The 26,276-nt window shown below is 40.4% G+C and overlaps 1 protein-coding gene across 1 annotated transcript in view; it reads right to left on the bottom strand.

The window, feature by feature from the left end:
* Nucleotides 1-26,276, bottom strand: part of LOC126237532 (clusterin-associated protein 1) — a 161,199-nt gene that overhangs the window by 3,886 nt on the left and 131,037 nt on the right. The window contains exons 7-8 of the mRNA XM_049947715.1: nucleotides 7,636-7,792; nucleotides 7,272-7,472 (exon numbers count right to left, since the gene is read on the bottom strand). Of these exons, the coding sequence (XP_049803672.1) occupies nucleotides 7,272-7,472; nucleotides 7,636-7,792 (358 nt within the window). The remainder of the gene's footprint in view (nucleotides 1-7,271; nucleotides 7,473-7,635; nucleotides 7,793-26,276) is intronic.

Raw genomic sequence — 26,276 nt, 5'->3', positions numbered from 1 at the left:
TGACAACTGACAAACTGTCTGTCTTGTCTGTCTGCACGAATGGCCAACGACAAACTGTGGCTGAGAAACAAGTGGACCATCTTGTTGCTGAGCATGCTGCCCAACAGGACGTTCTTCATTTCAATGACTGCTTCACAGCTTGTGCCATACAGATCCTTCCCATCAACACCAGCTTTTCTGAATTGCACAGGTGGGAACCTCACTGCAATATATCTTATGTTCCCTTTACCCTTGTGGCCTCAACTTTCATTAGACATTGTCCTCACCCATCTAGCCTCTCCCCTGTTCCCATTTCAGCACTACACAGCCCTCTATTCCACCAACACACCTAGTCTTTTATTTCTCTCATTTTCCCCAACCCCTCTCCTCCCCACCCCCTCATTACCGAGCGACTGCACCTGGCTGCCCTACCCTCTCTCCACCTTGTCCTTGCACGCTCTCCAGCAGTACTTCACTGTCCTCCACTCTGGTATCCCTCCTGTCCCCTGCCCCAGACCCTCCTTACACCCACTCAGTTGCCTCTCGCATCATGCACTGCTACTACTGCTTGTAATCACTTTCTGTCAGTCTTTTTGAGATGCCTATCTGTGACTCCACTGCATTGTGAGTAGCAACCTACCCTTTTCATAGTATTGTTGTATTCCATTCCAGATTTTATATTGTTTAATGTGTTAGATACTTGATGTTAAGCATGTAAGTGAAATTTAGAAAAGGTTTGGAATTATTTAAGTCTGTTGGAAGTTGCCACATGATCTCACCACCAAATACTCGTCGGTATCCTCTGGGTAAATTGTGGTCCATTATAAGTGAAAGCTAGTTTTTCACACATCTTAACATTTATGGTGTCATATTTCCTGAACTGTATGTCCTACAGTGCTTTACTATATATGGACACTGCCTCAAAATGTGCTGCAAAGATAATTCGTACAAAAGAAGTAATAAATTAAAATGTCATGCCCAATGCTCAAGTTTTACTGCAAGAACAGTGAAGATGTAGTAAGCAATAAACCTTTTTCCTTTCATCACTTTGTGTGGTGTGTCAGTGAAAAAGTTTTGTGAAGGTCTGAAATTATGTTTAAGTTTGTCGCAAGTCACTAAGTACTCTCACATTCTCAAATACGGGCCGTATATAATCTGCGTATTTTGGCGGTGAGTTACACTGTCTCGAGACAGATAAACAGTTTCTAACTGTAGTATTTGTCTCGCTGTGTTAAACTCTGACTGAAGGTCATACTTCTTTTGTGAGTAGACCGTGAAAGCATTCCAAATTTTTAAATTTTCTTGATAACTGTATGAAATACTGAAATTCAAATTTTTGTTGCTCCTGAAAGTAGTTAGATAGGCAGCCTGCAACTGGAATGGGTGCCACAAACTGGGTTAGCCATTTGTTAGTATAGTGTAGACTCCATCAGGACAGACACAAACATAAAACATTTTCATTTGCACAAAACAGTTTAGTTTATTCAGAACTGGTTTTGACAGACAACTGTTGTTCACAATATCTGCAAAATAGAAATGATATCTGAAGTACTGGCTTTGGTGTCTAGCATGTGATGTGGTAATGTCACCTGATAATATATATAGTTGTAAATAAACAGAAGTTGTAAAACCAGTGCAGTTGCACACACATTTTTAAATTGTGCCCAGAAATAATATATATTACCAATAAACATTCCTGGTATTATACGACACCAGTCTGTTCTGATGTCAGAGAACTACAGATGAGGCATCAAATTCTATATCTTTGGTATTTATTTATTTTGTGTATTTAGCATTTGATGCTCTTAGGCAAACAGTAGTACTTTAGCAATTATTTAAAAAAAATATAAACTACCAGTTACACAGAGATTACTGCAGAGGAGGTGTAAAACAAAGTGTAGGGCAACACACAGAGAGATGCCAAACAAAATGCGTTCGGCTGTCAAGAGAGCAATGTGTGATGCCTTCAGTGACTACCGTAGCAGAATATTGTCAAATGGTGTTTCATAAAATCCAAAAAAATTCTGGTCATATGTAAAGGCTGCTCGTGGCAGCAAAGTTAGTGCCCAGTCCCTAGCAAATGCAAACTTCGGTTTCAAATGTTTCTTTACAAAGAAAAACCCAGGAGAAATGCCCCAATTTACTCCTCGTACCACTGCAAAGATAAATGAAGTAAGTATTAGTGTCATTGTTGAGAAACAGCTGAAATTGTGAAAATTGAACAAAGCTCCAGGGCCCAATGAACTCCCTGTCAGATTCTATACTGAATTTCTGGCTGAGTTAGCCCCTTTTCTCACTCTAAGCTATTGTAGATCCCTCAAATAAAAAACTGTGCCCAGTTCTTGGAAAAAGGCACAGATACATCCACCTACAAGAAGGGTAGTAGAAATGATCCACATAACTACCGTTCAATATTCTGGACATCGATTTGTTGTAGAATCTTAGAACACATTCTGAGTTCAAACATAGTGAGGTATCTTGAACAGAATGACCTCCTCAATGCCAACCATCAAGGTTTTCGAAAACATTGATCATGTGAAACTCAACTCGCACTTTTCTCACGTTTATATTGAAAGCTTTGGACCAAGGCAACCATGTAGATGCAGTGTTTCTTGATTTCCGAAAAGCATTTGACTATGCTTATTGCCGAAAGCACAATCATATGGGGTATCAAGTGAAATTTGTGACTGGATTCAGGACTTTTAGTTAGGGAGGACACAGCATGTTATCTTGATGGAGAGTCATTATCCGATGCAGAAGTAATTTCGGATGTGCCCCAGGGAATTGTGTCGCAGATAATATTAATACTAAATTGGCCTTTTTGCAGATGATGCTGTTATCTGTAATGAAGTACTACCTGAGAGAAGCTGCATAAATATTCAGTCAGATCTTGAAGAGATTTCAGATTGGCAACTAGCTCTTAATGTCCAGAAATGTAAAATTTTGCACTTCACAAAATGTAAAAATGTAATATCCTATGACTATAATATCAATGAGTTACTGTTGGAATCAGGCAACTCATACAAATACCTGGATGTAACCCTTTTTTAGGGATATGAAATTGAACGATCACACAGGTAGAGTTGTGGGTAAAGCATGTAGTAGACTTGGTTTTATTGGTAGAATACCGGGGAAGTGCAATCACTCTACAGAAAAGATTGCTTACAAATCACTCGTGCAACCCATTCTAGAATACTGCTCAAGTGTGTGAGACCTGTACCACATAGGACTAACAGGGGATATTGAACGTATACAGAGAAGTGCAGAACGAATGGTTGCAGATTTGTTTAATCCATGGGAGAGTGTCACAGAGATACTGAAAGAACTGAAATGGCAGACTCTTGAAGACAGACGTAAACTATGCTGAGAAAGTGTATAAACAAAGTTTCAAGAACCGGGTTTAAATGGCCACTCTAGGGATATACTACAACTTCCTACGTATCACTCTCACAGGGATCATGAAGATAAGATTAGAATAATTACTGCTTGCACAGAGGCATCAGACAGTCAATCTTCTCTGCTCCATACATGAATGGAACAGGAAGAAACCCTAATAACTGGTACAATGGGACATATCCTCTCCTGTGCACCTGATGGTGGTTTGCAACTTCCCAAAATGCCTCGAGCTACATGACCGTGTCAAATCCATTCCTATGCCTCTGCCACTATTTAGTAACCTCACTCTACACTAATACCCTCCGTCCACACAATCTCTCAGCTCTAGGGCACTATTTTTCTCAATATGCATGACAGTGTCCCTAAAACCTTATTCAGTGTCTCATCCTAGCAGACTTCATCCTTACCCACAATTATCATTTGAGGTCCAGACCATAAAGAAGTCAGGGAGTCACTAGGAGAACCAGGATGGGCCCACCCTATGCCATTTTTTTTATGGGCTACATGGTAAGAGCACTCCTTAACACCCAGGGTCAGTACAAATTTGATCAGTGAAGTGTTTGTCATTCTGTCTCTCAATGAAGAAGAATTTCTCAATTTCCTGAAACTCAAATTAACCTAATCTTTGTCCAGGTCCAAAGACACTTTATCCTCCTTGATGTTGACCTACATCTCACTGAAGGTCACATCCAAACCTCAGTACATAAAAACAAACCAATATGTAGCAATACCTCTATTTTAACAATTGCCACCCTTCTAGACAAACATTCCCTTCTCTACAGCTTAGGCATCCATGGCATGGCAAACAATGTGTTCCATGGTCAATTCCTCAGCACCTGTACAAATATTATCTACAAGGCTTTCTTCTCCCACAACTACCTCACACATCTTGTCCACAAACAGTCTTTTCCTCTTGCTCTCTAGTGAATACAGTTCCCACTGCCCACCCACCCACCCAAAAAAAAAAAAAAAAGGTACCTACTTTCCACTTAGTCCCCCCATCGAGGTTATAATCTTCTCAAGTGAAGCCCTAAAATGAGATCACCCTTCCCTGATATTAACAACATTTTCAGAGAACAGCAATCTTATTGCGATAAAATTATTTAAAAGCAGTCTTGATCACAGGCTATGCTAACTTCTGACCAGTTACAGTGAGCATCCACAGCGGGTCAGGAGCCATTGCTGTCATCCAAATGGTGCAAACTATGATGATGGCCAATAATTAAAGGGCTGAAACCAGTCAGAAGTTAACATCAGCAGCAATCAAGACTACTTTTAAATAATTTCTTCCCTGATATAATTGCCATACCACCCAGTGTGTCCTCCCATTGCTCTCCTAACCCCCATAACATCGTTTTCAGCCATTGTGACAGTCTAGGACCATTATCTTTACCCCAAGGTTCCCTACCCAGCAATTGTTCCCACTGTAAAACCTGCTCTATGAACCACCTCCTGTCACTTACTCCTGCTCTGTCACTGATAAATTCTACATTAAAAGCAGAGTAACATGTGAAATCGCGCGTGTTACCTACAAACTACATATTTACTGCAAGGCATCTTATATAAAATGACCTCCCCCAAATGGCTGAGTGCACAAACAGACGCAGAACGACTTGGAGATACGCAGTACCCAGTTGCTGAGCATGCTCTGCTGCATGACTCAAGGGACCCCGACTGCTTGCTTCTGCTTCACTGCACTGACCATTAGTATGCTGCTGCCCAGCACTGGATCACCTGAACTTCAGCTATGGGAATTGCTTTTCAACTATTCTTACATCCCAGCACTCTCCCGGACTTATTTTAACAAACCTTAACATTATTTTACTTCTTTATATATTTAATACATGTTTCATTGGTAGTGTTTCTTTATTTATTCATTTTTTACCATATTTCTGTCTTTTTTTATTCTTTCCCTTTCTTCTCCTTCCACCTTTTCTTTTCTATTTTTTCCTGTTATTTCTTTCTCGTCATTTTATTACTTTTCTATGTTCATCTGCTCCTCTGTTTCTCTCTTTGGATTTTTTACCATCTCCATTTCTGCCTTCTTTTTAGTTCTTTATTGCAGTATTTGTTCCACATCTCACTTCTCTCGTCTCTTCTTCTCAACCCACCTTGTCTTCTCCCTCAGTCCTTCTACCAGCTGTGGACTGTGATTACCATTGTAATCTTCTTCTTTCTCTTATGTCCCCCCATTCAGTCTTTTGTCTCTTTTCATTCTCACAACAAGTGGACACCTGTCAAGATTGAGCTTGAGTGACCTGTCTCTCTTTACCCATCTGTCCCTCCTCGGTGAACGAACTAATGGTTCCAAAATAGTTTTTTGTCGCCATCAGAACTTTCAGTTCTGAAGAGAAGTCCTGGCTCAAACATTCTCTTTTCTTGTAATTCTATAGTTTTGTCAAGGGTATTCTCTTTTCAGTTCAATAAAATACATTCGTTTTCATTCGAAGGTCCTTTATAGAAGTCAAACTGGTAGCAAAAACTGGAATGTTATGTATCCACACAACTGCTCCTTTGGCTCATTCTCCATCAAGCTTTTCCATGTCTTCCTGCATCTTCTACCCTCTTCGCTCTCTGCCCTGTTACAAAGATTGGAACTGTGCTCTGACAGGTTAGGACCCTGGCTAATCAAGATTTTCATCCAGAATCGAGATGACGATTAACCATTTCGGTAAATTTCTAGTTTCCCCTTAACTGAACTTACGTGATGCAAAGATACAACTAAAATAATGGAAACGAAATAAAATGTTTTTATAGCTTGTGCTATATTTTGATAGTAAATATTAGTGTACTTGCAAAAGAAAACTTGACTTGCATAGTCTCAGTCTTATAACAGAAGAGTAAAATAACTCAATACATAATACAAAGTGAATTATTTTATATTTAAATACTACATAAAAATTCATTTGCATAGAGCATCTGACATATTGAAACATTACTCAGGGCAAACATGTGAAATTCAAATGTTTGTGATTTAACATCAACATTTAATAAATTCATAATTTTAACGCTGTCAGTCTATATGATAAGATCTGAGTTACAGCTATATTAAATGTGTTTCAGCATATTGGCATAACAAGTAGTGTGAAATGATATGAGATGTGTCTGGAAAGAAAATACGTTTTGGAATAAACTCATAACAATATTCTTTCAAACCAAAATTTATCTTTACAAGAAATATCATTTCTTAAACTATTTTTCCACATAGTTGCCACCATTGTTCATACATCTTCCACAGTGAGAAACCAACTTTTTCCTGCCCTCTTCATAGAACGATGCCACCAATGAAGACAGCCACTGCTGAACACCATTTTTTGCATTGCAACTGCTGTCAAAGTGCCTTACTCCAAAACCACACTTCAACAAGTGGTCACCATGTGTAAAACTGGGGCAATTCAAAACAAAAGGCATGGAATGTTCAGTCAAGGCATTGTATTGCTTCATGACATCATTGCTGTTCTGTTTGCTTAATCATCTTGTCGGTGGGGAGCAGTTCAATCACTTGCTATACAGCCCTATTTTTCACCTTCCGAGACTACTACTTGTTCCTTAACCCAAAGCACGATTTTGGAGAAAGGCTCTTTAACAGTGATGATTACACAAAAAACAGTGGCTGTCTTTGCTGGCATCATTTTTCTACAAAGAAGGTGTAAAAAAAGTTGGCTTCCCACTATGATGAATGTCTGAACAATGGCAGCAAATACATAGAAAAATAGTTTAATTATTGCTCTTTCTCGTAAAAGGAAATTTTGATTTGAAGAAATGTTTTTATGAGTGCTTCTCTAAGTCTCGTACAAACCAAATGTAAGAGTGTAGAAATGACTACAAAGCAAAAACTATTATGTAGGCACAAGCTAGCTGTATTTCTCTGTGAAGAATTCAGAAATCATCATCACTGTGTATATCTGCTTGCTTTGCCTGTGAGTCAACTCCGAGGCCAAGAACTTCATCCTCTTCCTCATCAGTTCCCAGAAGCTCTGATCCATCACCATCAAGTAGGAGATCTGAATCTGAATCTAGGCTATCATCATCATCGTCATCTTCGGCAGGGCCATTCATACTACCAAAGACACGACGTGCAGATGCTTTGCGCATTACTAAAAAGAAAATGCTGATGATAGTAAGAGTGATTTACAATTACAAATATAAAATTTTTATTGCTGACTATACACAGATATTGGCACACTGTGTCTTTACTAAATACAATTACAAGCCAATGCACACATGCTTCCAGGCATATACACACAAAAATGTACCCACCTCTTGAGGCTGTTTGAATTCTGACTCTGCTTGTTTTCCCAAGAGGTTTTGTACTAAGGTCCTGTTCCTCTCTGACTTCCCCAACCAATAAATCACATGGCTCATCTAGCAGTTTTTCTTCTTGTTTCATTTTTTCTATTAGTCTTTTTGTTGCTTCCTGTAAAACAAGAGTGGCATGCAGTTGAACCTACTGCAAACACTAATCTCCAAATTTTTCAAGAACAGCATTGCAGTAGTGTCTTGTGCTCATTTAGCAAGAGTTGTCATAAAAAATTCAAAACACGATGAGTACCATCAGAAATGTTCCTATTTATAGAAGAGTATGAATACAATTGACTGAACTGTGAAAGAGAGAAAATTCAAGAGAAGGTCTGTGGGTGAACTGGTGGCACAAGAAAATGGAAGGAAATGACTACTATACTGAACAAGAACATCATATTTTGAAAATAAAGTTAAGACTGACTATAATAAGGACTGTACTAAATAGCTCAGAAAAAGCAAGTCTAGTTGTTACAGAAGAATGGAGAAGCTGGCTGAAGGACAGGAGTGATTAACTGATGGAGGATGTTAAGGGCAATAAGAAAATACTAAGTGGGATGATGCAAAAGCGATAAGGAACATTGCAAGTACCTACCTGAAATAATGGATATCTCATCACAGACAACAATAAGATTAAAGAAACTTGAAAGCCTTACTTAGATCATTAGTTAAATCTAAATGACATGCAGCACACATAAGAAGGAAATACTGTATCACATCAGTTTGACCGTGAAAATGGGTCAGACACTGGAATGGTGTAGAACACACTTGGAAATACATCAAAAGTGGAAAATTGGTTGTTACTGATAATACAACTGGAGAAATGGTCAAAGCCTTTGGAACTGACATAAAAAGTGAATCTTCAGACTCTTTTGTAATCTCATCTTCAGCCAGCTGGAAAGTGAGGCAACAGTCACGAAACACTACAGGCAACTGATGGAACAGGTTGAAATCGAGGTGAAACGGCTACAAGTGACGCATAATTTCAAATATTTCGGCAATGCTGTTTCTGATACTGGTTCTGTAGATGAGGAAATCACTCACAGAATTAAAGCAGGTAGTAAATTCTATCAAAAAGATCTAATATGGAACAAGAAAATGCCACTACAATGTAAGAGAGTTTAGAATCTGCAGAGGTGGGACACCACCACTAAAAAACTCTCTTAGCACGCAGTAAGAGGAAATAAAAATTCACTGTGTGTGTCACTCCACAGGGAAGCAGAAAGTACGAAACCACACAGATGTGCATGTGGCTAAATACAAAACATGGCAGGCACAAGTGGCTGGCAACTGAGCACCCGGAAATAGCATACAGCACGAGCCACGAAGTGAGGTTCACATTTGTTGAACTCAAAGAGTCACCTGCAAGTAAACACTTCTGTCAGAGGGTTTGTCCATATGACCACTGTATGTGCCTTCTGTGACAGTAGTTCGCACTAGTCCACTGTGCTACCTGAGCCAGCTGATCCACCTCCATCGCGATGTCCTCTGGTGGGGATAATAAATCCTCTCCCCAGAAAAGACTGTATGAGGAAAATCGAAACTTTTAAATTCCAAGAACAATAATCAGCAGCTCCTTTTCCACCTGTGAGTGATTACAATGAGCCGTGGAAAGCATGTCTGATGCAAAAGTGATGGGTCGTTCAGTGCCATCTGATTTTCCGATACAACAGAACCACACTAAAGCTGTACTGGGACATGTCACAGGCCGGAGTTAAAGGTTTACTCAGCATAAAAGAAGTCGGACAGTGAACAGAGCACGAACACTGCCCGAGGGGCTTAAAAGCCTGTCAACAAACCACAGACCAGACAAAGTTAACACCCTTCTGGTAAAGTCAATTAAGGCATGGCAGGTGCTCACAGCCTCAGAAATAAACTTGGTATAATACAAAAACTTGTCAAAAAAGGATGGGGCTCCTTCAGATTCTAGGGCACTGGAAAGTCGATGGTGGCTTTGATGTGTTTGTCCCTAGAGAGAAATGACATGTCAATTTTCATAAAAGAATATATCTCATGATCCTTCAGAATCATAAAAGATGCTCATGAGATTTGAAAAAAGTTGCTTTTATTACCAGTTTAAGTCTCGAAAATCACACTATGTTAGGAACGGTTTGCGACACGTGCAGTTTTGGTGAAAGACACGGATCCATCACATCTATGAAATGGGACAGCAAGTTAACATCTGCACCTGTTGTGAGGCCACTTTTTCCTTGACTTCGTGGTTTGGAGGTGTTCTGCAGACACACAGAAAAGGCTTGTCATGATAACTGTGTAAACATATGGTTATAATAGAGGGAAACATTCCACGTAGGAAAAATATATCTAAAAACAAAGATGATGTGACTTACCAAATGAAAGTGCTGGCAGGTCGACAGACACACAAACAAACACAAACATACACACAAAATTCAAGCTTTCGCAACAAACTGTTGCCTCATCAGGAAAGAGGGAAAGACGAAAGGATGTGGGTTTTAAGGGAGAGGGTAAGGAGTCATTCCAATCCTGGGAGCGGAAAGACTTACCTTAGGGGGAAAAAAGGACGGGTATACACTCGCACACACACACATATCCATCCACACATATGCAGACACAAGCAGACATATTTGAATATTTTTCCCCCTAAGGTAAGTCTTTCCGCTCCCGGGATTGGAATGACTCCTTACCCTCTCCCTTAAAACCCACATCCTTTCATCTTTCCCTCTCCTTCCCTCTTTCCTGACGAGGCAACAGTTTGTTGCGAAAGCTTGAATTTTGTGTGTATGTTTGTGTTTGTTTGTGTGTCTGTCGACCTGCCAGCACTTTCATTTGGTAAGTCACATCATCTTTGTTTTTAGATATATAACTGTGTAAACAGTGTGACAAGCAAAAGTCTAATTAACTGTCAGTTGAATCTTGTCCAAACTAAGATGATGTAAAGATCAGTCAGTCTTAATAACATATTTTGAGGACTGTAAAAGTAATTGTGAATGAAAGTAATGAATTACTGTATTAAGAAAAGTTAATTCAGGAGTTCAAGTGGTATTCCTCTGAGTTAGTGTAATAGTCTGCAAGAAAATCTGCACTGTTTCAGCACCCAAACAACACAAGGGTAGACGAAGTCCATAAACTTTTACTGGAACACAGCTATTTGGCTCTGCCTTGCGGATCCGAATGAGTAAATCATCTAAATAGGTGACTACAAGAAATTTTATTAGTACGTCATCATTGAGGCCGAGACGGTGATAGATCATATTTTCCACAAATCACACTTCCCTGACCGTGTTTAACTTTGTTTGGCATACATACTAGGATGTGAATTAGAGGTGCTGAAGGAAGGGAGAGATAATCTGAACAAGAAGATTTTGAGAAAAATTTTTGGAAAAGAAAATGCAAAAATATGCCATTACTGTGGAGTGGAAACCATATAGTGTAGTTGTACAAAACAGTTATCAAATAAATTGAGAACAAACAAGTTTAAATTTTAATGAAGGGATCAACAACTGTAAATACACCCATACTAGAGCACAACTGGGCATGGCAGAAGAAGGAAATCTGTTTGATGACACAGAAGATTTCCTGTTTGAGATCAGAGGGCTACGGGTGTGATGATACAGCACCCAGAGTTCATCACAGAGGTGGCATTGGGAGGTCCAGCCACGAACACACTGACTCATCGCCACATCAACTTTGTTACGCATCGGCATCGCAGCTAGGCGAGCTACTCAGCTGTACTTGTCCCAAAACTGGGTTTCCTTTGATCATTGCATGGTTAGACAAACAAAGTTCACTGGTGTTGTGTAGTGGTGTCAAAGCAAAGTGACACTATTTAAGTTCTATTGAGAGAGGGGGGGGGGAGTGAGATATTAAAGGCAGTTCACCAGAAATTTAAAGAAAACAATTAGAAGCATTACTTAGTAATATTAAAGCCACCAAAGAAGAGCTGACTAACAGTAATCTTGTGTTAAAGACAGAGTTATCTATTGGTATTAAAACCCAAGGGGAAGGTTTGTCTAGTGGTATTAAAACCCAAGGGGAAGAGTTGTCTAATGGTATTAACACCCAAAGGGAAGAGTTAAAAGGTTTACAAACAACCATAACATCTCTATTCAAGGAGTTGAAAATGGAGATAATCAAATAATCTGACTTAGTCAGGAATGAGTTCCAAGAGCAGTTTAAAGAGTTAACCGACAAAAAGAATCAAAACATTTTTGGATACTTAGATTGCTTTGCTCCAAGAGCTTATGTAGATATTTATTTTATTTTCCCATTGTTAAAGCATAGTAATGGATATAAGGGAGCAGTAATAACAGAGAATACATGGACTAGTTTGGAGAAGTAGCTACAAGAACTAGTGGAACGGAGAGCCCAGGACAGGATTGACACTCTTAATGATATACCTAACTCTGTTGGAGTACTATAGAAAATCAAACAAGTTTTAAAAGCTGTAGAATGGATTAGGAAAAACTAACATAACACTTAACAAAATTGTATTTTGGTAGATTTGTTCAAGGAACTACATTTAGGAAATGGGCTGAATTTGCCTAAACAGTTTCCAAAATTTAAGCTACAAGGGTGGTTTGAAAAGTTGTCGGAATCACCACGAGAAGTCAGCGCTAGCGCAAGGAGTCATTCACGTGCTATTCATTGGACTGTTGCCTGTAAACCCGTGCCACGTCAGTGTTCCTGGAAGAGAGCTGTGGCGGTGACATTTCTGCATAGTGATTTGCGAAGATTGAAAAAAGTGAGATTCTTTGAGCAGTGATCAAGTACTTCATAAAGAAAGGTATGAAAGAAATGGACATTCATGCCGATTTCCAGAATACACTGGGGAACTGTGCTCCTTCATACTCAACTGTTGCCAAGTGGACAAATGAATTTAAATATGGTCGGGAGAGCTTAGATGATGATCCGTGCAGTGGTTGGCCAAGAGGTGCCACTACTTCAGAAATCATTGCAAAAGTGCACAAAATGGTCACAGGATCGTCGATTGAAAGTGTGTGAAACTGCTCATGCTTGCAGGATGTCATCTGAAAGGATATATCACATTTTAACTGAAGAATTAGAAATGAAAAAATTATCCGCAAAATGGGTGCCGCGCCTCTTGACGCTGGATCAAAAATGCTTGAGAATGGACATATCGGTACAATGTTGGTCCGTTTTAGGAGAAATGAACAAGATTTCTTGCGCCGGTTTGTGACCACAGATGAAACTTGGGGGCACTACTATACCCCAGACACAAAATAACAGTCAAAGCAGTGAAAATATGGTGATTCTTCACCCCCCCCCCCCCCCCAAAGAAAGCAAAGAATTTTCCTTCAGCTGGAAAGGTCATGGAATCAGTGTTCTGGGATGTGATGGGGATTCTATTTGTAGATTATCTCCAAACTGGGCAAACAATTACTGGGGATACTACGCTAACCTCCTGGACAAATTGCTACAAAGATATGAAAAAAAAGGCCAGGTTTAGTAAGGAAGAAAGTCACCTTCCATCAAGACAATGCGCGCCCACACTCGTGTGCCACCGCCATGACAAAATTACACAAACTAAGGTATGAACTGTTGCCACGCCCGCCTTATTCACGTGATACGGCTCCATCAGACTTCCATCTCTTCCCAAAACTGAAAATTTTTCTTGGTACATGAAGATTCGCTTCAAACAAAGAATTGGTAGCCAGAGTCGACAACTATTTTGAGGCCTGGAGGAAACTCATTTGCAAGATGAGATCAAGGCACTGGAACATCACTGGACCAAGTGCATTAATCTACAAGGAGACTACATTGAAAAATAAAAAATGTTTCAGTGATAGAAGCACTTTTTTCCTATTTCGTTCCGAGAACTTTTCAAACCACCCTCGTAGGTGGGGAAGTGCATCTGACTTACTTTTTGTGGGTGTTCTCTAGATATCCAGAAAGATAGATTTGGCACTGTTATCTGGCAGGTGACATGGCAGAATGGGGAACAGCTCATTCTGCAGCTTTCAAACTGTGGGATGATTTCCAAGACAAATTTTTAAAAAAAGTACTGGTCATCAAATACACAAAGGAAATTGTTGTTGGAATTATTAGATCCTAAATAGTAAGCCATGAGGTAGTTACAGGAAATATACTGAGTGGCATTTGACTAGGACACAGTCCTTGGAATGCCCATGAGAGGAAACACATATAGTAAGTATTAGAAGAAGACTTCATTATTATGTAAAAAAGTTCAGGTATCGAGGATGAATGAATATTAACAATATTGTCACTTAGAAGATGGTGTAATTAGATGAATGACGAACACTAACATCACTTAACGAAGGTTTATTCAGCACTCGCACATACAAGAGCATGGAGTGAACTGCCTTCGGCCAGAACACATACAGTACAAATACAGCTGCAGAATATTCCAGTACAATGATCCTTGACATTTGTGGATACTTCTAAAATGTACTCAAACTGAATATAGAAATTAAAATTGTACAGTCCAGCTGAGTTTTGAACTCATGACCCTCCATGCAACACTTTAGTATCATAACCACTACACCACAGTGCTACTCAGCTGCTTCTGCGACATTGCTCCCTCCTTAAGAGAACAGCGTCCCGGCGTTACGTCCTCCTAGTCTGGGAACGAGTCATCGGTCCAGCATACTTAGACTATCATTGACTGATGCTTGTCCTGGTGGTGATCTTCTCAGAAGTTCTTTTGCCACTACACTCTTCGTCATCTTTCCATTTGTTGCCTGTCACTGGAGCTTCAAATTTGCCCTGGCTGGCAGGATCCTTGTAGGGCTTCATTCGTTGGATGTGGACTGTATCTCTGAACTTTCATCATCTTGCGCCAGAGTCAAAATCTTAAGCTTCATAAGTAACATCAGACAGCTGTCATAGAACCTGATAAGGTCCAAAGTAGCGCCTGAGGAGCTTCTGAGAGAGACCAACCTTCCGAACAGGAGTGAAGATCCAGACGAGGTCACCAGGCTGGTAGACAACAGGGCGGTGGCTCGCGTCATGCCTTCGGCAATTGTTTTCTTCAGCCTGCAGCGTGCCCAGTCGAGCTAAATGCCAATCTTTCTCAGCTCTGGTTAACACCTGGCCGATGTAGTCGTCGTCGTCGTCCACGTCATCAGGATGTAATGGAGACACAGTGTCCATTGTCGTAGTCGCCTCATGCCCATGCACCAGGAAAAATGGCATAAATCCTGTGGTGTCTTTTTTGGCAGTGTTGTAGGCAAACGTCACGAAAGGTAGCACCTCGTCCCAGTTGCTATGCTCAACACTGATGAACATTGATAGCATGTCAGCAATGTCTTATTAAGGCGTTCAGTAAGCCCGTTAGTTTGCAGATGGTAGGCAGTGATCATGTGATGAGTAATGTTGCACCGACTGTTTATCTTTGTCACAAGATTCAATTGAAAAACTTTCCCTCAATCCATAATTAACAACTATGTTTTAATACAATGTCTTCCACGATGAATTTGGCTACCTCAGATGCTTCAGCTGTTTTCGCGGCTTTTGTAAAGGCATAGCGTGTCAGATAAACAGTGCAAACAATAATCCATCTATTGCCATTAGCAGATGTTTCAAATCGTATGAGTAGGTCAATCCCAACACGCTGGAAAGGTGTTTTGGCTGGTGGAATTGGTATGAGTCAGCCAGGTGGTATCTGAGGAACTGCCTTTCTCCTCTGGCACTCTCTAGAGTGCGACACATAGTGACGGACACTCCTAAATAAACTTGGCCAGAAAAATCTTTTGCGGATTCTATCGTAGGTCTTAATAAATCCTAAATGTCCAGCCTGAGGTATGTCATGGAATTTCTGTAGAACATCTAAACGCATGTGTTTAGGAATCACTGGTAGTCACCTCTATCCAAACGGATCCTCTGACTGATTTAAGGCAAGCATATGGCATCCTTCTTCTACTCAGCAGAGAGATCCTGGAGTGCAACGAGACAGTCACTATCTTCATCAAAGGTCTTGCAAATGATTTCTTGAGAGACAGTCAGCATCTTCGTGTTTTCTTCCACTTTTGTACACTATGGTAATGTCATACTCTTGAAGACGTAGTGCCCACCTGGCGAGTCATCCTGTTGGATCCTTAAGATCTGTCAGCCAACAAAGTGAATGATGGTCTGTAAAAACTGTGAATGGTCTTCCATAGAGATACTGTCGAAATCTGCACATGGTCCAGATCACAGCAAGAAATTCTCTTTCTGTAGTTGAGTAGTTTCTCTCGGCTTGTGTAAGTGTCCTACTCATTATACAGACCAAGTGCAGTGTCAGCACATTGAAAGGATCTTGTTGAGCACCACCCCAGATAAATTTAGTATCAGCTTTTAACAACTCTTGGTGTGGCCTGGCTTTGACACAAAAGTCTTTGATAAAATGACGGTAATAAGAACATAATCAGAGGAAGCTTCTCACATCTCTAATACTTTTACAAATAGGAAATTCCGTTATAGATCTCACCTTTTCAGGATCTGGCCGCACACCTCCATTTGACACAAGGTGTCCAAGTGTTTTGATATCTTTTGCTCCAAAGACACACTTTCTTGGATTAAGTTTCAGTCTGCCTTGTTGGAGACACTTAAGAATGGACCACAGTCTTTTTATATGTTCATCAAATGTCTCTGAGAACACTATAATGTCATATAAATAACAAAGACACATTTCAGGTTCCTTAGAAGATTATCCATCATTCTTTCAAAAGTTGCTGGTGCATTACACAAACCAAACGGCATTCCCTTAAACTCATACAGCGCCTCAGTGAATGCAGTTTTCTCACGATCAGCCTCATCTACTTCAGTTTGCCAGTATCCCGAGTACATGTCCATGGTTTAGAAAAACTTAGCCCCCTTCAGAAAATCTAGTGTATCGTCAATTTGTGGAAGAGGGTAGACGTCCTCTTTAGTTATCTTATTCAGATTCCTGTAATCAACACAAAAGTGCCAACTGCCATCCTTCTGATGAGGACCACTGGTGATGGCCATTGGCAAAGGCTGAATGATGTCAGTCTTCATCATTTTCTCTACCTCATCGCGAATTATTCGGTGTTCCATTGCTGGCACACGGTATGCTCTCTGGCTTACTGGTTGATGTTCTCCAGTGCTAATCCAGTGCTTCACCATTGATTTGTCTAATTTGCTCTTCATCTGTGGATTGAAGCATTCAGAGAACTCTTGAAGAATGGCAAGTAGCTTCTTCTGTTGTTCCTTAGTAAGATCTGGTGACAGTCGAGCTAGAAGATCGTGTCTTCGCCCACAGACTCAGCATGGGAGGATTCTATTAATGGCTCAGCGTTTGCTATGCACATGCGTCTTGGAAGAATCTGCGGTTCTCAGTGACAGTTAACTATCCACAATTCACTGAATCCATTCTTAAACAAGACGACAGAGGCTGGGATGACCAAGTTATTCTTCAGTGGTATGCTTCTCTTACATTCCACTACAAGATCCGTGGATTGATGCATGGTATGACACATGACAGCTGCCTTTCTAGCACTGACTGCAGGAATGATCACTTCATCCAGCACACATCGTCTTCACACACTCGGGTGCTCATCTTCCTGTCCACAGTATCTCATCTAATCTAGCATAACTTCGAGCGACCACAATCTATAATTGCCTGAGAACCTTTCTGAAAAGTCACATCCGAGAATGAAGTCATGACTACACTCTTGTAAGACGATGAATTCTAAGGGCTGTGTATGGCCACTTACACCCACACAAATCGTACATCTTCCTGTAGGTTTTACATATTTCCCGTTAGCCACCTTAAGCAGAGAGGTTTTGTTGTCGACAAATACGGTTTTCTGCAACTGGCGACAGTAATTCTCTGAAATGACTGAATATGATGCTCCGGAGTCCACAAGAGCTTGGGCTGGTCGGCCATTCATGAGGATACTGAAGTAGTTTCCTATCATTTTTGTAGTGATCGACGGCAGAGGATTTTTCTCTTCGGCGGCCTCACTTCCAAGGAAAGTCGCACCCTCTTGTTTTCCAGGTTGCAGCAGCTAGGTGATCGGCTGCAGGTTCCAAACGGCGATGGAGACCGTGATCTGCATGTTGGGGAGCGTCCTCACCAGCAGCTAGCTTGCAGCGATGGTGACCTACATCGTCCTGCACCCAAATCTTCTTGTTCATCATTTTCGTCATCCTGGAGTTGGTGTTGGCTAAGATCAGTCTGCTGTCTCCTAGCACGGACGTCATCAAATATGCGCCACCTTTCTCGACAATAGTGCACCACATGTCCCGATTGTCTGCAGTGAAAACATACTGGTTGGTTATCCTGGGTCCTCCAGACTTCAGTCTCCCTTGGTGCTCAAACAGGTTCCTTATGCGGTATTGTAGGAACGTAACTCTGCCTGTGTCTTGGCTTTTTCACCATTTTAAAGAGAAATGAAAGACATGAGATTGGGTTCAATGTCTGTTCCATTTCCTCCCGTATGACCTCTTGAAGCATATTGGTTTTTTGCTCGCCGTGCAATCCAAGTGCCTTCTGAACTTCCTCTCTCACTATCTGACGAAGAACACTTGTGAAATCAGTTGCTTCCTCCATCAAAGACATCATTAAGACATTTGGAAGCCGTTCAAACTTCTTGCGTGTAATTCTTTTTTGATGCATTGTCTTGATATACTGGCACCATTTTATGAATTCATCTGCTGTTGAAACCTCCTTCATGAGTAGGGCTTGATACATGTCCTCAGCAACACCCTTCATGAGAGGTGCAACCTTATCTTCCTCCTTCATTCTAGGATCCACTATTTTACACAGCTCCAAGATGTCTTGAATGTAGGATGCTGTCATTTCTCCTGGACGCTATGCCCTGCACTTTAAATTATCTTCAGCCTTGCACTTCTGTCGTCGTGTGTCGCCGAAATACTTGCGCTGATCCACTTGGAATACTTCCTAGATTGTGAACTTCTCCTTGTTGTTTTCATATCATTGCTTGGCAGTGCCCTCCAAGTAGAAAAATACGTTAGCTAAACACACGGTGTCATCCCATTTGTTAAATCTGGCCATACGCTCATATACCTTCAGCCACTTGTTTGGATCTTGGCCATCGTCACCACAGAACCCGGAAAGATGTCTCGTGGTGGCACACAGTTGCTGGCATCGTAACGTCCTCTTCTTCTGTCTCCGATAGACTGCAGTATGTTCAATATGGCTCTAAGTTGGGTTTCTCGCCACGTAATCGTCAGCTCTGTTGTGGCCTGATGGGAGCCACTGTGTTGTCGATTCAGTGTGCTATGACAAGTTCCAATACCCAGCGTCTCCACCACAATAATGGCATGTACAAGAAGGTGTAATTAGATGAATGACCTACACCAACTTCACTTAACGAAGGTTTATTCAGCACTTGCACACAGAAGAGTGCAGAGCGAACTGCCTCCGGCCAGAACACATACAGTACATATACAGCTACAGACTACTCCAGTACAATCATTCTGAACATTTGTGGATACTTCTAGAATGTACTCAAACTGAATATAGAAATTAAAATTGTACAGTCCAGGTGAGTTTTGAACTCACGACCCTCCACGCAACAGTTAAGTATCATAACCACTACACCACAGTGCTACTCAGCTTCTGTGACAATATATAAACTTACAGTCAAGAGTTAGACATACTAAACAAAGAAGTAGAGACTACACACATGGGGAGGGAGGGGGGGGCGGGGGGGGGGGGGAGAAGTCACATGAATGAAGACAACAAAGGATAGTCATTATGCAAATACATCTACAAAAAAAATGTAAAGCTGTTTCTGTCGCGTGAATAAAACGAATCAAAATAAAGGTAACCAGGTGGGGGAATATGAAGAAAAAATATATAGTCACAAATATTTGTACCTAATACGGTTAGTACTATAGATAAAACTGTATGTTCCAATGTTTCTTTTCAAAATGAAGGACCCTCAAACGAAGCTTATGCAATAATTGTAGTGGGAGACATGGAATGTCCTGGGGAAGAGGCCAGGATGAATGAGATTACAATGCAGCAATAGATCCATATGCAAAAAACTTAATCTCTTTCATGCATGCTCTCCTAACACGAGAGTGGCTTTTAGAAGAAGACAAAACATTAGGGGAAGATCAAACTACACCTATAACAGCAGGAGAAGTATGGGAAAATAAAAGTAAATATCTACATAAACTCTTGGAGCAAAGCGTTCTTAGTATCCCACAATTTTTGATTCAATTAGAAATAAGAATATGTGCCCATTCTACCTGTGATGGGTATATATACTGTAGAAATAATTGGTAATAAAGGAAAATTAATAAAAGAAGGAATAAACGGAAATGCCGTGTGGCTAGGGCCTCCTGTCGGGTAGACCGTTCACCTGGTGCAAGTCTTTCGAGTAGATGCCACTTCAGTGACTTGCGCGTCCATGGGGATGAAAGGATGATAATAAGGACAAGACAACCCCCAGCCCCTGAGCAGAGACCCAGCCGGGCTGTTAGGTATGACATTCCACCGTGCTGACGACTCAGCTACCAGGGGCAGACAAAAGGAGGAGTCAGATCACCCTTACACATAAGTCTGTGCAAACTTTATTAGTAGTGACAGTTTCCTGAGCAATTAAAGTACTCAGTAGTAAAGCCACTTTATAAAAAGGAAGAAAGGGATAATGTAGATAATTTTAGACCTATTTCTATGCCATCAGTGTTTGCAAAAGTTATTGAAAAGGCTGTGTATGTAAGAATAATTGATCATTTTATATCACACAATTTGCTATCAAATGTACAGTTTTGCTTTAGAAGTCTTTTAACAACTAAAAATGTTATATACTCTTTTCTCTGTGAGGTACTGGATGGGTTAAACAGAAGGTTTTGAATGCTTGGCATATTTTTTGATTTGACTAAGGCATTTGATTGTGTTGATCAGAAAATATTGCTCCGAAGTTGGACCATTACGGAATACAGGGAGTAGCTCACAGTTAGTTCATCTCTTACTTTAGCAACAGGCAGCAAAAGGTCATTATACTTATTCATGATGTTGATAATGGCTGTGATGTGGGGTCTGAGTGGCGTATTGTCAAGTGGGAGGGGGGGGGGGGGGATCAGTGTTGGGGTCACTCCTGTTCCTTATTTATATAAATCATATGCCCTCTAGTATTATAGGTAACTCTAAAATATTTCTATTTGCTGATGACACTTGGTAGTAAAGGATGTTGTGTGCACACTGGCTCGGTTTCAAATAGTGCAGTGCATGACCTAAGTTCATGGCTTGTAGAAAATTAACTAATCACAGTAGAAAATTAACTAATTACAGTAGAAAATTAACTAATCACAGTAAGACTAAGTTTTTGCAGTTTCTAACACACAGTTTAACAAAACCTGACACTTTAATTTCACAGAACGGGCATTTGATTAGTGAAACTGAACAGTTTAAATTTCTAGGTGTTCAGATAGGTAGTAAGCTGTAATGGAAAGCCCACGTTCAGGATCGTGTTCAAAGGCTTAATACTGCCATTTTTACTATTTCGATCGGTATCTGAAGTGGGTGATCGTTCAACACAAAAATTAGTCTACTTTGCTTATTTTCATTCGCATATGTTGTATGTTATTATATTTTGATGTAACTTTTCCCATTCTAATAGGATATTTTTGGCTCAGAAACAGGCGGTTCGGGCAATAAGTGGTGTAAGTTCACGAAACTCTTGTTGACCCCTGTTCACGAGTCTGGGTATTTTGACATTGGCCTCTCAATATATATATTCCTTACTGTCATTTCTTGTTAACAGTATCAGCTTATTCCCATGAATAAGCAGTTTTCACTTGGTTAATACTCAGCAGAAATCAAACCTGCATTTGGATCAGACTTCCTTCTTGTGCAGAAAGGTGTGCAGTACACTGCTGCATCTATTTTCAATAAGCTACCAACGAATTCAAAAATGTTATCAGTAATCCATGAGCTTTCAAATCTAAACTGAAGAGTTTACTCATGGGTCACTCTTTCTATTCTGTCGAGGAGTACCTTGAAAAATTAAGCTGATTCTTGTTGTATTGTTAATTGTATTTACTTAAACTTATGGACTGACTTTTTTCAGGTTCATAAACATTTATTTTTTATCTGTTTTTACTTTTATGTTGTAATTTCATGTACTGACACGTTCCATGACCTTGGAGATTTGCTCCTCAATTTGGTCCTATGGAACTTGATGTGTAAATAAAAAACAGAAATAAATTTAAAAATATTACTGTATACAGATTGGTTATAAACATATAAAGTGATATTGAACTTTACATAAACAATTGTGTTGGATGAGTGATCTTATTTATGTAGTATGATTTAAGACTAATTACTTAACAGACAAGCAAAATGAACAGTTGGGTCAAAAACATTTATTTGCTACTACACAAGCAGTGACCAGAGACGAATCTTTAGTAGATTTGGGTGAAACTGATGAAAAAATACATCTCTAAGCTTAAGAATCAAGTCTGTTAACCTGAGGGGAAAAAAACTATATTTACACAAGACCTTATTAAAATATGGCCAGGTATTTTCAAATAAACCAGGAGTAATTGGAGAATATTTTTGCCAGTTTAAGATAAAAGATGAGACACCTTTCTTCTTAAAACCAATCCAGTACCTTCGAGCAAAGGCTAAGCAATAGAACAAGAACTTAGTAAAATAGTTGAAAATAAGATTGTCAAACATAGTTTAACTGTATATAACAATCCTCTATTAATATTACAAAAATCTAATGGGGGATTGTGCTTGGTATTAGATGCACACACTCAGCAAACAGAGAGAGAGAGGAAAGTCATACAACTTTAGATTTTTGCCTTTTGAGTTGAACATTTCTGTAGCAATGTTTACATGTGCACTGGATGCAGTTTTCAGTAATGAACTACTAACGGAATTAATCATATATGTAGATGATATTTTAATAGTTTCTAAGACCTGGGAAGAACATTGTACATCATTAACCAAAACCTTAGAAAATTTTGCAAAAAGGGTATTGTATCAAAGCATCAAAATTGCAGTTTGGTAGAGAAGAAATAAGATTCTTAATGCATGTAGGAATACATGGAATAAAATCAGATCCAAAATGAATAAGTGCAATGAAGGATTGTACACAACCTAGAAATGTGAAGAAATTACATTCTTTTTTAGGACTGGTGGGATTTTATCAACGTTATATTAAAGGTCAGCCTATGAATGATCTCAGACTGAGCTGTCCTTATTACATAAAGGAATGAATGAAATAAAAAGAACAGAAAGACCTAAAGTTATTTTAGCCACACATTTTTTAGCTGTACATTATGCCAATAATGAGGTAAGAAAGTTAGCTTTCAGAATAAAGCAGGATGCCCGGACAGATGAGTATTTTGGCGAGAAGCTTCAGTTATGTGAGTGGGCACTGTGTCTCATCATCATCTTGGACAGTTTCCAGCCACTGGCTGGGTCTGTCGGGAACACAAGCCTCTCCATCGTGTTCTGTCTTTCCACCATTCCCCCTCTTCCACCTTCGTCCAGTTCTCTCCTCTTCTCGTCACACATTCCTTCACTCCCTTCACTCATCTATCTCTTGGTCTTCCTCTGGGCCTCTTCCCCTCCAGTTGCAGATCAAACATCCTCTTTGGAATTCTTCCCTCACCCATTCTCTTCATGTGTCCATACCACTGCAGTCTTGATTTTTCTATCCTGTCCTGTACTGGTTCCTCCTTTAGTCTTTCCCTCACATACACATTTCGCAATCTGTCTCATCTTGTTACACTCAACCTGCTCCTCTGGAACTTCATTTCACTAGCCTGTATTCTACTTTTGTCGCTTTTGTGCATTACCCATGTCTCACTTCCGTATGCCAATATGGGGACAAAGTAGGTTCGGTATATAATTCCCTTGGATTTCTGTGGCACCTCCTTGCTCCAAATAAGCCCCCTAATGCATTTGTAGAACTGCCCTGCTTTTCTGCACCTTTCATTTATTTCCATTGCGTTTCCCCCCTTACTTTCAATCATGCTTCCCAGGTACTTGAAGTTCTCTACCACTTGTAGTTTTTCCCCTCCACAAGTTATATCCACATTTGACCTATTCTTCTTCCTTGTTGTGACAATTATTTCACTTTTCTTTGCAGAGAAATGCATTCCATATTGAGCTGCCGTTGCCTCCCATGCATCTAACTGCTCTTGCACCTCCTTCTCGCAATTTCCCCATAACATCAGGTCATCGGCAAAAAGCACTGCTTTCATTTTATGATCTCCAATTGCATCTGATACTTGCTGTAGGATTTCATCCATAACAATAATAAACAATAAAGGCGAAAGTGCACTTCCCTGTCGCAGCCCATTTTCCAGCTTGAACCATGCAGTACGTTCCCTCCCCACTTTCACACAACTCTCACTTCCCTCATACATTTTTCTGACTTTTCGTGTTATCTCTTCATCTATCCCTTTTGCGTTCACCACATCCCAGAGCTTGTCCCTACAGATACTGTCATACGCCTTCTCAATATCTAAAAAGGCCATGATTAAGTCCTTCCCGTGCTCATAGTGCCTTTCCTGCAGTTGCCTTACCGCAAAAATGAGGTCCGTTGTTGATCTTCCCGGTCTGAAACCGTACTGCTCCTCTTGCAGTCTACTTTCAATACTGCTTCTTATTCTCTTCTCCAGGATCTTTTCATAGATTTTTCCACAGTGGCATAGCAGGGTGATTCCTCTGTAGTTCTCACATCTCCTTTTATCCCCTTTCTTGAAGATCGGGACTATAATTCCTTTCTTCCAATCCTCAGGAATTCTGTTCTCCTTCCACACCACCCTCAGCACTCTGTATAGCCACTGGGTCCCTACTTCTCCTGCTGCTCGTATCATATCCACTGTTACTTCGTCCCAACCTGGTGCCTTGCCCCCTTTCATCCTCTTTATGGCTTCTTCTACTTCATTCCAAGTTAGATCATCAATTTCCTCACTATTATAATCGTCTGCTGCCTTAGGCTCTCCATCGCTGTTAGTTACCCGCTTGGCGGCATTCAACAGATCTTCAAAGTACTCCTTCCAAATCTTTTTGAGCTCATGCATTTCCTCCACAACTCTTCCATTATTATCCATGATCCTCAGGCACTCGCTTCTGTCGTTCCTCTTATTTCTTACCATGGTGTAAAGTACTTTTTTGTTCCCTTCACTGTCCTCTCCTAAATTCTTGTCCATTTTTCCATCCACTTCTTCTTCTCCACCCTCACTATGGTCTGTGCCGCTTTCTTGCTTTCCTTATATTTTACCCTAGCTTCCTCTGTTCGGGTCTGGAACCATTCTCTGAAGGCTTTGTTCTTTCGAAGTACTGCCTCTTTACATATGTTGTTCCACCATGGGGTTTCCTTACTTCTCCTCTTTGTGCTAGTTCTTCCGCACACAGTCTCAGCTGCCTCAACTAGAGCCCTCTTAAAATCTCCCCATTCTTCTTCCACTGTTCTCTGATCTTCCTTTGGCAGCTTCTTCCTGATCAGTGTCTGGTACTGGGTCCTCCATTCATCCTCTTTCAGCATCCATGTCTTCAACCTTTTCTCCTGTATATCTGTTGCCCTCCTATCTTTTTTCTCTCTCAGGGTGGCTACCAACAGCCGATGGTCACTGTCTAAGGCCTCAGATGGAATGACCTTAACATCTGTGAGGCTGCTCATCATCTGCCTATCCACTAGTACATAGTCTACTACTGAAGTTTGGGACCAGTCTCCACTGTACCAAGTTATTTTGTGGCTACTTCTCTTCTTGTACCAGGAATTTGCGATCGCCAGCCCATTCCTCTTGCAGAATTCCAGCAACAATTTTCCTTCTCTATTTTGGTTCCCCCAGCCCTCTGGTCCCATTATCTCCTCGAATCCTTTCCTGTCTGTGCCAACATGTGCATTGAGGTCCCCTATTATAATCTGATTACCTCCATTTAGCTGCTTTTGCATGTCATCTTCAAATTCCTCCTTCTCCTTTTTTGTACACCCCACCTGTGGGGCATATGCTTGGACGATTTCAATGCTTTTTTCCTTTCACTCGTGCTCTGGCTTTTATCATTCGATCATTGATACCTTCCACCTCCTCCTGCAGACCCTCTCTGACCACTATTGCCACTCCATTTCTTCCCCTCTCATTCCCTATCCAGTACAGTTTACATCCTTTACTTAGTGGTTTTTCACCAACTCCTCTCCACCTAGTCTCAGCAAGTCCCAAGATGTCCAATTTCCTCCTTTCCATCATTTCTACAATTTCTTCTAACTTCCCAGTTAGAGTCCTTACGTTTAAGGTGCCCAGTCGTAAACCATCTCGTAATCCTTTTCCATTGCTTGGTCGGTTTCCTTTAAATCCGTTCTGTGATCCGAGGCATGTTCCCTTTTTAAAAGCAGTTGATTTATCCACTACTGGCTTGCTAGGCCTATCGCAGCTTCACCAGAGCCCCGTTAGCCATCTATAAGACAAAAATATCTGTGGACTGTAAGAGAAGATACTTTGTTCTTGAGGTTAAACAAAACGTGATTTCATTCAAAACTATGTAGTCCACAAACTGTAGAAGACTTAATATGATTCACATATAGAGGGTACAGATATTTTGGTATTTGTAAATGCATTAAGCATATGAATAAATTCTATTACTTTAAAAATCTAAGCATAAAGGTAATACACATATTAACAACCTGTGAAGTCCATCAAAAAGT

The sequence above is a fragment of the Schistocerca nitens genome, chromosome 2, assembly GCF_023898315.1.
Source record: "Schistocerca nitens isolate TAMUIC-IGC-003100 chromosome 2, iqSchNite1.1, whole genome shotgun sequence".
NCBI lineage: Eukaryota > Metazoa > Arthropoda > Insecta > Orthoptera > Acrididae > Schistocerca > Schistocerca nitens.
This window is presented reverse-complemented; position numbering and strand designations above follow the sequence as displayed.